The sequence below is a fragment of the Salvia splendens genome, chromosome 17 (genome assembly GCF_004379255.2).
Source record: "Salvia splendens isolate huo1 chromosome 17, SspV2, whole genome shotgun sequence".
Taxonomy (NCBI): Eukaryota; Viridiplantae; Streptophyta; class Magnoliopsida; order Lamiales; family Lamiaceae; genus Salvia; species Salvia splendens.
The window spans coordinates 26,089,421-26,102,972 of NC_056048.1; the positions used below are offsets into that span (position 1 = coordinate 26,089,421).

The following is a 13,552-nucleotide window of genomic DNA, read 5'->3' on the forward strand; positions in this document are numbered from 1 at the left end:
CACTGCATTAGACACATTATTCACAAGCATTCTCTGCATCATAAGCTCTCTCCCTCTCTGCATTGTTTTCTATCGAAGCTCTGCCCTCTCCTCCATCCCGTTCGTCGGAGCTCTACTGACTGCGGTGCTGCATCAATAGAGACGTAGCCGTTTTACCTTTGGGGACGACACGCCAAACCGAAGAGCACTACCGGGGCGTATCTCGTCTTGCGGGAAGAGGCCTCCTCGACTCGGCTAATCACACTGGTTTAGTAGTTTCGTTTATACGTTGTAATTTTAAGTTCAGTTCTTCCTTTTCTTTCTTTTGGGTTGTATTACGCCCGGTGGTTATCTTTGTAATCCCAGAAACCAACACTTTTGTTGTCTGGCTTTTTGTTAGCGAATTTCTAGCATCCAACTATGAGAAGTAGTTTCTAAATAAGCTTTAATCTCATTATTATTTTTATTTGTGACATGGAAGCATCGCTAGCTGTAAATATATATTTATATAGATTTTTTAGTCATCTCGAAATTGATATATAGCTCGTGTTTTTTGTTGAGGATTGAACCCTAGACATCTTAGTTAAAAATCCAACAACCAAACCATTGGACTACTACATTTTATATGACATTTATTGAAAACGAAAATATTTCTACACTCTACGGAGGGGGCGGATATCCTATTTTCGGATTGATTCAATGAAAAATTTAGGCTCTCCGGACGGTCGGGTAGGGGCGACCGCCCCCACCTGCCCCCGCCTGGATCCGCCACTGAATAACACCATTCACAAAAAAATACTAGTAAAAAAACAAATAAATTAAAAATAATTGCCTGCATTGTGAGAGCTTAATTAATTCAAAAGCACACAAGATTATTATTGACGTGCTAATTAATTCTACAAATTAATTAAAAATTAAAACGTGATCTATTATCTTATTTATTTATTTGAAATTATAGAGAAAGCAAGTAAATTGAGAGAAAAGGATGAACAATTACAGCCGAGTGGAAATTAAACGATAATTAAAATGTATATGTTACATGGCTAGTTCTGGTCTTAGCTGCTCCCAATTATATCATCGTATGTACCTTTGATTTTCTCAATCAAAGCATCCCTGAAATTTAATTTTGTAGTAAGTCATTAAACTCGTCTAATCAATTTAATAGTACTATAAGTATGAGATGAAATCAAACCTGCTTGATTTAGAGGCCAGATTTCTATATGCAAAATACTGCACCAAAATATAACAAGATTAGGACATTAATCAATATTAATTTATTTGTAACATTGTCTCCTAGTTTGAATTTATATTACTATACATAATTAACTAATTATATAAAATTAAAGAACTTACGCCAGTATATCCAATTCCTACGAGCTCCAGAACTCCAGGAATGAGTGGAAGCTTGTCAATAGCCTTGCAAAATAAATGAGGAAAATATATTAAACAAATAAACATACAATATGAATTTAGAAACTAGAATTAATGGATCGATCATTCCAAGTTTCTAACCATTTTTCCATATAGCTGAAAAAGGGATTTGCCCCTAAAATCATAAATTTTCCGTACATTTTAGTTTTGCGTATAAACTTTAAAATTTGCTTGTTAATTTATGAATTTCTAATTTAATAGTACTACGATTTTGCAATCAAATCAAGAATGAAGTGCTTCTTCATAAGCAAATTTTAAATACGATATGCAAACTCAAAATTTTCTAAAGTTTAAAAAGTTAGTTTTTCAGCCTGATTTTTAAATTTTCGAGACGAACCAAAATTTAATCAAAGTTAATGATTTTCTGCCATTTTGCATGTAGTAATATAAATAATATTCTTACAGAGATGACTCCGGCGCTGGCAATGAGTCCGATTAGTCCTGCCACCGCCAGAGAAGTAACGGCATACTTGTCTTCAACTTTATCCCACTGCAAATATATATTGTAATTATTTAATTAATTAGAGAGATCGATTCATGAAATAGATAAATCAGAAAAGTTCTTACAGTTTCCTGAATTTTTGTGACTATTTCAGGGGTCTCAGTTGAGGCAGCGTCAGCAACTTCAGTCGACGCCTCTCCGGTAACCATGGCCACCACATTCCGGCCACTCTTCCTACCTGACATCAATGGGGCACACAAAACATTTTGTATTTATTTATAAAGACGATAAAAAAAAATTAACTAAATTCTACTGCATAATTTTTTAGAGCAAATTTCAACCGTTACATAAAAAATGGAAGGATGAGATTAAAAATACGATGATCATTAGATACTAATAGGTCATTTTAAGATGAGCTAAAACGATCTAAAAATAACTTAATTTGTAGGAGTATTCGAAATGACTTTAGTTATTGGTTATGCAATAAGATTTGGTAATTTTTTCAACATTGTCCTATTTATGAATACACATATATCAATTAATAAAGTAATGAAGGAGATGGAGGGGACTGACTGTAGGAGGTGGTCTTGGCGAGGTGAGGAGTGGGAATCGTGACGCATTGGGCGGCGGCGGCGGCGGTGGCGGCGGGTTGAAGACGAGGAGCCTTGGATGAAGAAGAAAGAGAGAGAGGGGTGAATGCTGTTGAGGCCATACCTTCTAATTAATCCTGATAAAATTAAGCTGCCCTCTCTTCTCTCTTGTTTTTCACTTACTAATATTATCTAAGTATCTGAATTTCTAATCCTTTTTCTTTGTTTTTTCTTTTAGAAAAGAAAATATGTTGGAGTAAAGGAAAACCACTCGTGGTAATCTTATGGATAATGTGGTATGGTGACGTGGCACTTGGATAGCCATTTTATGGTGTTGCTGTGGATAAAATATTTTAGGTCCCTATACAAAAATCGGAAGAAATATGTAAGACTAATTTGGAGGAAAATGTGTATTTTTTTTAATTTTATAGGCCAAACATTTTGATATTCTATGATCACCATGGATTATTTTTCCCAGTTAAAAGTCACAAGTAAAGGGTTGGACGGTTGGAGTATACACTAATAAATGTTCGCAAAAAAAGTCTAAAACTTCATGGTCTTATTTTGGTTTTATTGCCATTTTTACGGGGTTGAATGCAAAAGAAGTATATGGTACAATGGCTAATTTTGGAAATGGAACTTATTATGGAGTTGGACTAAAGAAGCTCATCTTCAACTCACTGACGTCGTCTACTGCTACTCGGTTTGCACAGTAAAACATAGTAGTAGTAATAAACAACAAACATTAAATAATCTCAAAATCAATACATTGTATAACTAAGAGTACAAAACAATGGCATCTAGATGTACAAAAAAAACATGTAAATTGAACTAGTTATAGTTCAAATTAGTCTAAGGTCAAATACTTGAATACTAAAACAAGTAAAATGGGGAAGACAGTCTGTTAGCTTGTATCCATGGGCGGACCCAAGTGAGGAAGGGGAGGGGCTTAAGCCCTCATTGATATTATTTTTTAAAACCTTTTTCTATTAATTTTTTTAAAAATTTATTAAGATTTAGTGTAAATTATTATGTAAAAGCCCCTACAAATGATCTAATTTATTCAAAAGTATACTTTAGAATAAATTTTAGAAATTTCAGCCCCCATGAATAAATATTTCTGTGTCCGCCCCTGTATCTATAGTTGAGATGGATCAAATGCACACTGAGTTTTATTAGGTATGTTTGGATGCTAATACTCTGAAAGAAAGGTGATGGATTTCCATGTTAAGACATCCAGCAAACAGCAAAACTAGAAAATTGATGAAACTTTGAAATGGACCAAAAGTTCTTGATGGGTTTTGCATGCCACACATTTGTAGATACAATCAATCATACAGCTGTAGACTGATTTTACCACAACCATTTGGCAACAAAAACATAGATCAACACTTAGAAGCTATCACTCTACTTACATTATTCACCTCTTACAAAAATATACATTACCAATACAGTTATAGACACAAATTTACAGTTAACAAGAGCACTATAAGAGGGCCAAAATGATGATAGCTACTTTGAGAGCAGAAATCGGAGGGTGGAAGGCACTTCCATATCTATATCTTTGATGAGCTCTCTTGTTGGTATATAATCAGTCAAGCCACATGAATGATTTAAATCACCTCTTCCTAATCTTTTCCTTGCCTTAAAAATGGAAAAGAAGAAGCTCAATTACTCATTCAGTCTTGATTAATCTAATAAATCACAAGTTTGATTCAGGGAAATACTATACTTACCGAATATAATATTCGATTTCAGGGGGAATCGCACAGATGATGATCCTTTCAGTTTCACATCCCTGAGTTGCTTACTATTTGTTTTTTCTGTTGTAGAAACACGGCTCGTGCTTCCTCCCGACGAGTTATCAATTCCCTTTTTTAACTTTTCATGGTAGAGAGCTGGCGGTGCAAGTTTCAACTGAGGCGTGTTTTCCATCTGAATCAATTTATGATCTCCTTCAAGGTTATGCAGGAGCTCAAACTGTTGCAACCAAGTTTAAAAGCAGTGACGTGTCATAATATGAGTTTTTCAGCAAATGACAAGAAAAGCGAGGAAATGAGGCCTAAAACAGTATATAACACTAGAAACTACACAAATGATAACATACCCTTGATGGATGGGAGCCAAAGGAGTTATCTCCAAATTCGTGATCGTGAAGATGCAAAAGAGGTGTGCTACGTGGTTGCTGCATGCTTGATGGAGAGCTACTCACTAATCCATTCTCTGCAAGTTTATGCATGCCACTAGACTTTCGAGCTTTACTTCCTGGAGTACAAATGGGACATCCTACTAAGGTCCCACTAAATGAGGCCCTGTTTCCCTCGAGTTGACAATGTAGATGTGTTGCATGACCACAACTGTATACTTGAATGCTAGAATCCAGAGTATTTTTAGCAAGGACAGAGCTACAGATACAACAAACAAGACTTCTAGGGGCATAACCATGAGAAGCTCCTTTCATGAGCAAACTCATTGTATAATATGTATCATCCTCAATCAAACTTTTTGCAGTATCCTGCATTACAAAACCATTATAGTAAGAAGAGCAGCTGATATGAGGAATATATCCTACCTCTAGAAACCACCAAGTATATTAGAACTTTTATTAGGATTGTGGTTACACAACTTGAACTCAAAGAGAAGCGTTGTTAAGATGGTTATAAATTGGATAGATTTTGGTGTTATGAGCTTATATATTCAAACATTGGATCAGTTTCCTTAGCAAGGGATTAGTTAATCCGTTTTCACCCTATGGTAAGAAGCATGATTAAGTTGGGCATCATCCTAAGAAAACCATTTTTGTACTCCATCAGTCAGTTCACTTAGGATGATAAGGTTGGATTTGCAGAAGTTATCTTGAGTAGCTGGAGTGGGATGACCCAGAGCCATATTTATTTAATTTGTAGGAATATTCCCATGATGTTGGTCCTAGCCTTGGAGGTGTGATAGAAATCTATCATGAGGAAGGTAAAAAGTAAAAAATCTGTGAGTTAACTTAACCCAACATAATCTTTACTGACAAAGTTGAAATGAATCTAGTAGCCTCCACTATGGTAATTATGAGAGACACCCACCTAGAGCTCAATCAGCAGGAATTTACCGAGTAACTGAAGCCACAGCTGCCACCCCTTCCCCCATTGAACCCAATAAAAATTGGTGCACAACATGATACTCTCGTATGTTTTTCATTCACGCTTGTACTTATCAGCAGCGGAGTATTGAATCTTGAGATCCTAATCCATATGGACAGGAAGTGGTTGAAGAGAATCATTTATGATTCTAACAAACTATTTCAGTAAAGAGGGTATCCACTATCCAACCAGAATTATTTGGTGGGAAAAAAATTACTACAACATAATACAAAAGAGGGCATTCAAGCAATATTATTCGAAGGTGCCTGAACTAGAGTACTCATAATCATCAAAGGCATACATAGGATACATCCAAAATACATCTTAAGATATAGAAGACGCACCAGAATTCTTCTTTCAAAATCATATCGCCCAAGTATCCCCAGTATGGTAAGCTTAAAATCACCAAATTCTTGATTGCCATTTTCAGAAAGAAGTTTCAACATGATTCGTGGGAGCCGAACATATCCAATCATTCCCTCGACAATTTCTTTAATAAAAATGGAGAACAGTTTCCTCGCCATGTGTGCACATTTACCATACTTGGAGACTTTCCATTTGAATGTCTGCGCCTCTTCTTCTGGATTTACTGATCCAGTAGATGAGTCCTTAAGTGCTTCCCTAGCATTTCCGGAATCTATCAATGGCTCACAAAACCTAGATGAAAAGAACAATTAAAAGCGCAATATTCGTTACAGCACTTTTTATTTAATAAGAACATATGAAGTTAAGAAGAAGTCTGACACCTGGACTCAAAAGAGTACAAATGAATAAACACATATTTCAGAGAAGATCGACTCACGAATCAAGCAGCTGAAACCAGAGGGACTCAGACTCTTCAGGCTGCAGACGAGGACTATTTCTCTGACATAACCCAATACAAGCTCGGACAATGTCAAGTATTTCAGCCACCTAGAATAGTACTAGAAGCATTAATAATACTGAGAGACAAGACAAAATGGGAGGAAATTAATCACAAGGGCAGAGGATAAAGTTAAGTGCAGGTCTCAAAATACCACTTTTTTCTTCAGAAATGCATTTAGATTATCCACAACTGGACAAGAAATTGCTCTCTGGATTTCTTCATCGAGCATGACAAACTTCTCACTGAGATGAGAAAGAATTAGAAGAAGGGCACTTCTAACCTCTCCAACCCTTTCTAATAAGAATGAAGCAGCATCAGTTATGCCATATTCCTGGCATAAACTTAAGCAGTGTTCCACTCTATAGCTTTCAGAAGTTTCCAAGAACTTGAGTACTGATTTGCGATCAAATCGACATAAGAGCTGCAGGAGTTAAATATCAACATTTATTCCTAGCTGATTTTCAGAAAATAAATAAATCAAATTAAAACTAAAATCCTGTAGCTGGCCTTCTGTAAAAGCATCACTTATAAGATTCAGAAAGTGTCACCTCAAAATACAGCTCCATCATTTCATCAGTCACATTAACTAGGTTGTTATGTAAAAGCTTCAGGGAAGTAGATATTGCTTCCAGATAAGCTTGGACACCATTTGACTGCAGCTTAGAGTTTGTTGGAGAAGGATAATCGAAAGTATCAACATCTTGCAAACAAGAGATGTCAATGGCACCAGTTGTCTGGACCTCAATAACAGTCTTTAGATAAAGGAAAAGGCTTTCTGGGTGAGACCGAAGGTCAGACAGAATATATGCAGTTCTTCCGGAAAAATGGTCAGTAATTAGAAAGTAAGTTGCTTCTCTGCAAAGTACAAGAATTGGTCATCAGCAAAGAATAAAATTACTCTCGAGTAAATGAATCCCAAATATAACAAGTTTAAACAGAAATAAATTAATAAAATTACCTGCTCAGTTTGACAAGATATGGAATGCGAGAAATAACAGCTGATTCAAAAGCATCGGATTCTTCACCATCAAGCAGCCTTAACATTTCATAGATAAAAGAGAATGCATATACAGGCTCCTGTATTGCTTTTATATAACTGTCCATAGCAGCAACTAATTGGTGACTGATTGCATGTATGTAGCCACACACCTGCATAAGGAAATTAGATATCTCAATGCCATCCAGTAAGGAAGATTTAGTTCTATGGTGAAGCAGAGCATCCAAAAACGCAAACACGAGAAATAGTCACTTAACTTGAAATGACTTTAACATGGCACACTTTGAGCCCCAACACATTTAAAACTTAATTTCTCTTTAGCTCCCACGTCATAATATTTTTTAAAGAAACTGGAATACAACCATGAGGCTTTGTACGTATGCAACAGGCATATGAACAAATGTCAACAAGTATCCAATACAAGGGTAATAATACCTTGTGAAACTGCGCCTTCTCAGACAAATGCAACAAATAAGGAGCATCCCACTGAGTCCCAGGCACCACTTGTATCAGAGAAAGCAGTTGTTTCTCTCTCCTTCTGAAGATATCAGTCACCTTCTCCGACAGAGTATCCGAGATATTGACCTCTGAAGTCAAATATTGTATGATTTGACTTAAAATATCTTTAGATACAGTAGCTTTCCCATAAGCCACATAGTAAGCTATAAAATCGTACATGTGGCCTACATCTTCTTTTGAAGGCCAAACTTCTACCGAATTTGTTTCAGTGCTGCAGACAGGACTGTCGGACATGAAGTAACCAGCATCAAGAATACCAGCAAGAATATTCACCACTCTTTGGACCAATTTGTCACTATCATCTGACTTCATGTTGATATCAGTTGCTTCCTCAGAAGGTTGGCCCGATGGAGATAGTTCAACATCTACAAAGGCCAATTTTAGAACCTGTAGAGTGGCTTCAGTATCCAACTGTAAAAGATGAAGCATGTTTGCATAGGCTCCGCCTGATGATAAACTCGTAACAGCCCATGAATTTGGAGCACTTGAATCCTCTAATAGGAACTCTAACAGTTCTTTTCTAAGAGAGGTCACACGCGAAGGAGAAAGATTTCCATGTCCTGCAAAAAAGGTTACAGCTCAATACACAGTTATTGGACATCGACTTTTAGCCTCCAAAAGTACAATATCTGAGATTAAACTCTAGCCCGCAATTTATTGTTCTCTTTTAAACCAGTGTATACTGTGAAGTAATACTACACATTCCTTTAACTCATTTATTGATATATTGACAGTTGTGATGTCCTTAAAACATCCACTAAAGGTGTTTTCTGTTCAAATATTTAAAAATTAACTAATTCAAGATCGCATTTGGGAAAAATGAGGCTTTCCAGTTAAGAGGCCCAGTATGAAGAGAGAAACATAAACAGGCTGAGCTGTTTGAACTAACAAATGAGAATCGTAAAACTAAATGTTCATCAAAGATTTACAAATCATATTGCATCACAACCCCTCCAGCTCCAGACTACGGGAGGGGAGACAAAAAGATCAATGATCACCTTATTCCCCCACCACAGATTCAGAAGTTTGTTACATCCTGCCATCCCGAGCTACTCAAAAGCACAAAATGACGAATTTGAACACATACCTGGAGGAAAAGCAAGACCTTGGAAGCAATACTTCAGGTAGACAAGCACCCTGTACCTGCTTCCAAGGGCAACAATGTAATGATCTTGACAGGGAAATAATGGGAAAGAAAGCAGAAGAACCCATCAACAGATTTTTGGAAAGATAGCAGGCAAAGAAGTTTTCATAGGCCCTTAGATAGTCCAAACGGATGCTAGTTATAAGCCATAGCAAATTACCCGAGGGAAGTGGCATTTTCTCTCGTGCTATCTCGTAATACTAGCAGGAGCTCCTCAAGAGGTGTCCTAAAATCATCTAAGCCTTTGTTAAATAGATATATCAACGCACAATCCAACCTGTGTTCCCTGCATAAGCGGACAACCTACCTAACAATTATCAGACGATACTAGTTCCAAGGTAAAAAAATGAATCCATAGTTAGGATTGAGGAAGAAAAAGGTAAAATGAGCTTTCACACTAGAATTACCAGATGAAATAAGTTACTTAGTACCCAACCTGATTAAAATCCAAGGACAGAATATCCATGTGCAGGACGCACTGTTCAATTCGCTGTAACCAACCTCTCTTGCTATAGTGCTCGACTAATGCTTGCATGATCTGCAAAAAGTAGCAATAACTAAACACGGAAGTTACTGGAAAACAAATAGAAAAATAAAGAAAGCTGAAATAACTAATATTAGAGATACCCCAGGTGGAAGAGATCCCAGCATATCTTTCAAAATGTATGGCTCCAAGAGTTCCAAGAATGTCTCTAAAAGAAGAAAACAAAGCATGTAGTCATCTTTCTCATTGATAACCCTAGCTACATCCAAGAGACGTGGGGAAATCACCTTTTTGGTGAGCCTCGTCAAATTTACTCATGATATCTTCAAACAGTATGTCAGTTCTCCTGATATGCACACAAAATTCAACAGCAACACCACCAACACGGATGAATTGCTCCTTAATCTCATTGTACTCGTCCTCTTTTGTGTTTTGGTTGTAACAAGCAACAGATAAGTAAGAAAATACTTCACTAACATATGCCTGAAGTAACTCCGCAAGATAAGGCATAACAGTTCTTTGCAAGTCATCCAAGTTTTTGGGAAGATCTACAAGACCGTATGATTGGCCATCATAAAGTGCCATCGCCATGTTTAAGGCACCAATCCAGTCACCCGCTTTTCGTAGAACTTCAATTCGTTCCTTCCATGAGAGAAGGCGACAAACAATGAGATGCTCCTGTCCAAGTATGTACATAGTAGCACCCCTAACAGAAACACTGTTGTGATAAGCTTTCTCAGGGTTCCCAGAAGAATTCGTATAATATATGTGATGAGAAATCAAATTATCCCCTCGAAAGCCATCCACAGAAAAGCTAGTCTGGTGGATCAAATTTCCATCTTTTGCATACAAGCAGAGCTGAGCTGTCGATGTGAGGATGGCCAGCATCTGGACATATTCAAAAAAAGTTCAAAATCTTTCCTTGTATGTTTACCTACTGTAAATTAGGCTTCGGGCAAGTGACAATGATAATTTTTATGACAATGATAATAGATGCATTAAGAAAACCTGATCTCCCAACCATGCCAGGCCAACAGCTTCACTTTCAAGAGTCCATTTTTCAAGCACTTTTAACTCTGACTTTAATAGCTTAGCAACCTGAACTTTGTGGTCCCAAGCAATGGCAAGCAATGAAGCTTTATCTGACGCCTCAACAAGAGCATTTTCTGGAAAGAAAAAACAAACTAACATATGCACAAAACAGCCATTGCTGGAAATTACCAAACTTCATTCACACATACCAGAGGATGGAGTGAGCGACCGAGACCCACATCTCCAGGCAGCATATGGCATGGATCCCTCCCTGATGCCATCAGGTTTGGGAATTTGAGCATATACTTCCACAGTGGGAATGACTTTTGCCTTCAGAGAATATGAAACCCACAAGATTCAGATACACTCAAGTGATAGTATAAGGAACAATAATAAATCAGTAGCCTTCCAAAGAACATTACCACAAGAGCAGACTGATGTGTGATAAATATGACAACACCTTCATCAACCATGCCACTCATCATGCTACTAATACTACTTGTAGAAACTGTGAAGCTACTCTGCGAAGCCAGCATTGAACCTACATATCCTTCGTTGTATAGCAATGGAGAAGCACATACTACTCTGCTAGTAGTTTCATCTAAAAGTTTCTGAAACATTAATTCAAGTAAATCAGTTCTACGAAAGCATTGGTTATAGAAAGTTTCCTCATATATGATTGATCTTTACCATAGGTTTTGTATAAGATATCCTATTGAGCCACGGAACCACGGTAAATCGAATCAACTTGACCACACCCTTGCTGTCACCACTGACCACATTAAATTGACGAGTAACTTGAGTATCTTGGCCCAGATATAGCATGTGAACTACTGGAGCTCTGTGTTCAGTGATAACCTTAAGTGCTGAGGCCTTCTGCACATCCCAAACAGTGTAATGACCGTCACCATATCCTGCAAAGAGTATATCTCCGTGCTGATTGAAGCACATGGAAGTTACAGGGACAAGAGATCTATCCCCTTGCAAACCAAGGGGTATCATCTGAAAGCACAGTCGGTTAGACCATTTAGTAGGAAATATAAATAGACCATAATATGCCATCTTGTCTAATCTACAAATCTATGACCAGCTACAACGTATGACACTATTAGGTACCACACCGAGTGTCAATATTAGCAAATCAATCGGCCATTTTCTTTTTTTTTTAACTTAAACAAGCATAAAAAATCAATTAGTTATATCAGTAATAGACATGAGTATAACGGCAGACCTTTGTATCCATGTTATCAACATGATGCGCAGTATACTTGCTGGGCACAACAAAAATTGATCCTTTCGACATTCCCACTGCAATGTAGTTCAAATGTACAGATATGACTTGGGGGGATCCATGATCTTTCCGAAAGGCTTGCGAAGAGATGATCCGGGTGAGAACATTGTCAGAACGAACATCAAAGTAGCCTAACACAGTAGAGCCCCTTTTAACACCTTCAAGTCTCATCGGCTGTGCAGCTGCACCCTCTTCGTAATGCAAACCTGTAAATGCTTGTTTCTTCTCAATTTCTTCAGCCAAGTCAAGTGGCTTCACCGAGCGATCAGATTTCTGCTGCAACTTTGTATAGCTGTCCTCATCTTCACCTTGTGAAACCAAGTCTTCAAGTAATTGTGCAGCATCATTATGTCCACTAGAATAATCACATTCCCCGGATTCAGACACTGTGTTTTCGGGATTACTTGCTTCTTCTCCCCTAATTATGTCTTCGCCATAATCAACACCACTCGAAGCTGGGCTAGGTAAAGCCACATCACCAGATTCATCAGCAGCTCGAATTTCAGCACATTGCTCATTCTCTTCACCGGCCGAAGGAGATGAGACTTGCTCAATTACAGGAATTTGATCCTCTTCACTTTGAATATTAGAAGCGTGACGAGGTTTATTAGTTAGCATTGCGCATTCATCATCATCATAAGATGTCTCCAGAGTCGCACCCTCATTAGATTTCTGCTGATTCCTATCTTCAGAAGAAGATGCCCCGTGATCGCTATCACCATCACCACCACCAACACCCGTGGAGTCAGAATCGATATTTCCAAGAGGAAGCTGAACTCCTTCTTCTTCTTGAGACTGGCAGAGATCGACTTCGGAAGGAGCAGCAGATAGTGACGAAGCAACACTATCAAAATTTTCCGCAGTTTCAGAAAGCGAGCTCTGAAGAGTGGGAACGCCAGTATTTGCTCTTCTCAACTTGATAGCAGTGGCGTGGGGCGTTGGAATTGAACGAGAGGCAGCAGCAGCGGCCGCCAGTGCAGCCCCAGGCTTCGCATTAGATCTGACGGCACCATTACCAAATAACGGCGGCAGAACCCTCCCCGCAAAGTTAGCTCTACTACTATTCGCAGCTGAATTGTACCTATAGTTATGCGAATAAACCAAAGGAACGGAGTGTGAATGAGATAGTCCGTGATCTCTCAAATTAGCCGAGGCGTCGCTTTCATCGTCATCGCCAACACCTCTGAGAGGGGAAGAAGGAGGAGAAGAGGAGGGAGAAGAATGGTTGAGGAGAATTTCGTCGACGGTGCGGCGGTGACGATCTTCTTCATCGGAGTCGGTTTCGCCGCCGTGCGATTGAAGAAGAGAGTCGATATCCATTTCCACATCCACGGCGATCGGATGCTCCATAACCAGTAAATTCTTCGATTGGCTTTCTACTTTCTAGTAAAACAGCAACTCAATTGAGATCGTCGTCATCGTCTTCCACTATCCTCTGAAATTCAGGGATATTTGGACTGATTCAAATTATTCAGCCCATGATTGAAGCTGGGCTGGGGCCCATTAACTTAACATGGCCTAAAGAAACATATCACCTGGCCCATTAATAATTTAATTATTTTTCTACTCGTAAACTTTTTTTTCACACATGATTAGCTTAGGATAAGATAATTAACCTTGACCAAAAAATATTACAAGGTTTTGTTC

The 13,552-nt window shown here is 38.1% G+C and overlaps 2 protein-coding genes across 2 annotated transcripts; both read right to left on the reverse strand.

The window, feature by feature from the left end:
* Window positions 1–886: 886 nt before the first annotated feature.
* Window positions 887–2,652, reverse strand: LOC121773630 (protein CURVATURE THYLAKOID 1B, chloroplastic-like). Its single transcript, XM_042170525.1, has 6 exons — window positions 2,426–2,652; window positions 1,978–2,090; window positions 1,814–1,900; window positions 1,333–1,395; window positions 1,172–1,209; window positions 887–1,092 (listed from the first exon to the last, which is right to left on the reverse strand). Exons 1-6 carry the CDS (start codon window positions 2,562–2,564, stop codon window positions 1,035–1,037), a joined length of 498 nt encoding a protein of 165 aa, XP_042026459.1. The 5' UTR covers window positions 2,565–2,652; the 3' UTR covers window positions 887–1,034.
* Window positions 2,653–3,695: 1,043 nt separating this feature from the next.
* LOC121774078 (vacuolar protein sorting-associated protein 8 homolog) lies at window positions 3,696–13,320 on the reverse strand. The gene is made up of 19 exons (XM_042170995.1): window positions 11,846–13,320; window positions 11,305–11,616; window positions 11,037–11,225; window positions 10,824–10,944; window positions 10,591–10,748; window positions 9,870–10,470; window positions 9,726–9,790; window positions 9,535–9,636; window positions 9,259–9,401; window positions 9,042–9,097; window positions 7,871–8,514; window positions 7,397–7,587; window positions 6,987–7,293; window positions 6,590–6,859; window positions 6,376–6,485; window positions 5,918–6,230; window positions 4,550–4,957; window positions 4,179–4,422; window positions 3,696–4,086 (listed from the first exon to the last, which is right to left on the reverse strand). The coding sequence occupies exons 1-19, from the start codon at window positions 13,253–13,255 to the stop codon at window positions 4,061–4,063; spliced, it is 5,670 nt and encodes a 1,889-aa protein (XP_042026929.1). The 5' UTR covers window positions 13,256–13,320; the 3' UTR covers window positions 3,696–4,060.
* Window positions 13,321–13,552: the final 232 nt, after the last annotated feature.

Bases quoted from the DNA above. Each gene is read 5' to 3' on its own strand.
- LOC121773630 (XM_042170525.1), bottom strand. From the start codon at position 2,564: ATGGCCTCAACAGCATTCACCCCTCTCTCTCTTTCTTCTTCATCCAAG. The intron at 2,091-2,425 runs GTCAGTCCCCTC...CATTGATGTCAG, and splicing joins CGCCAAGACCACCTCCTACA to GTAGGAAGAGTGGCCGGAAT. The intron at 1,901-1,977 runs GTAAGAACTTTT...ATATATTTGCAG, and splicing joins TCACAAAAATTCAGGAAACT to TGGGATAAAGTTGAAGACAA.
- LOC121774078 (XM_042170995.1), bottom strand. From the start codon at position 13,255: ATGGAGCATCCGATCGCCGTGGATGTGGAAATGGATATCGACTCTCTT. The intron at 7,294-7,396 runs GTAATTTTATTA...TGTACTTTGCAG, and splicing joins TATCTTGTCAAACTGAGCAG to AGAAGCAACTTACTTTCTAA. The intron at 4,423-4,549 runs GTATGTTATCAT...TGGTTGCAACAG, and splicing joins TTGGCTCCCATCCATCAAGG to TTTGAGCTCCTGCATAACCT.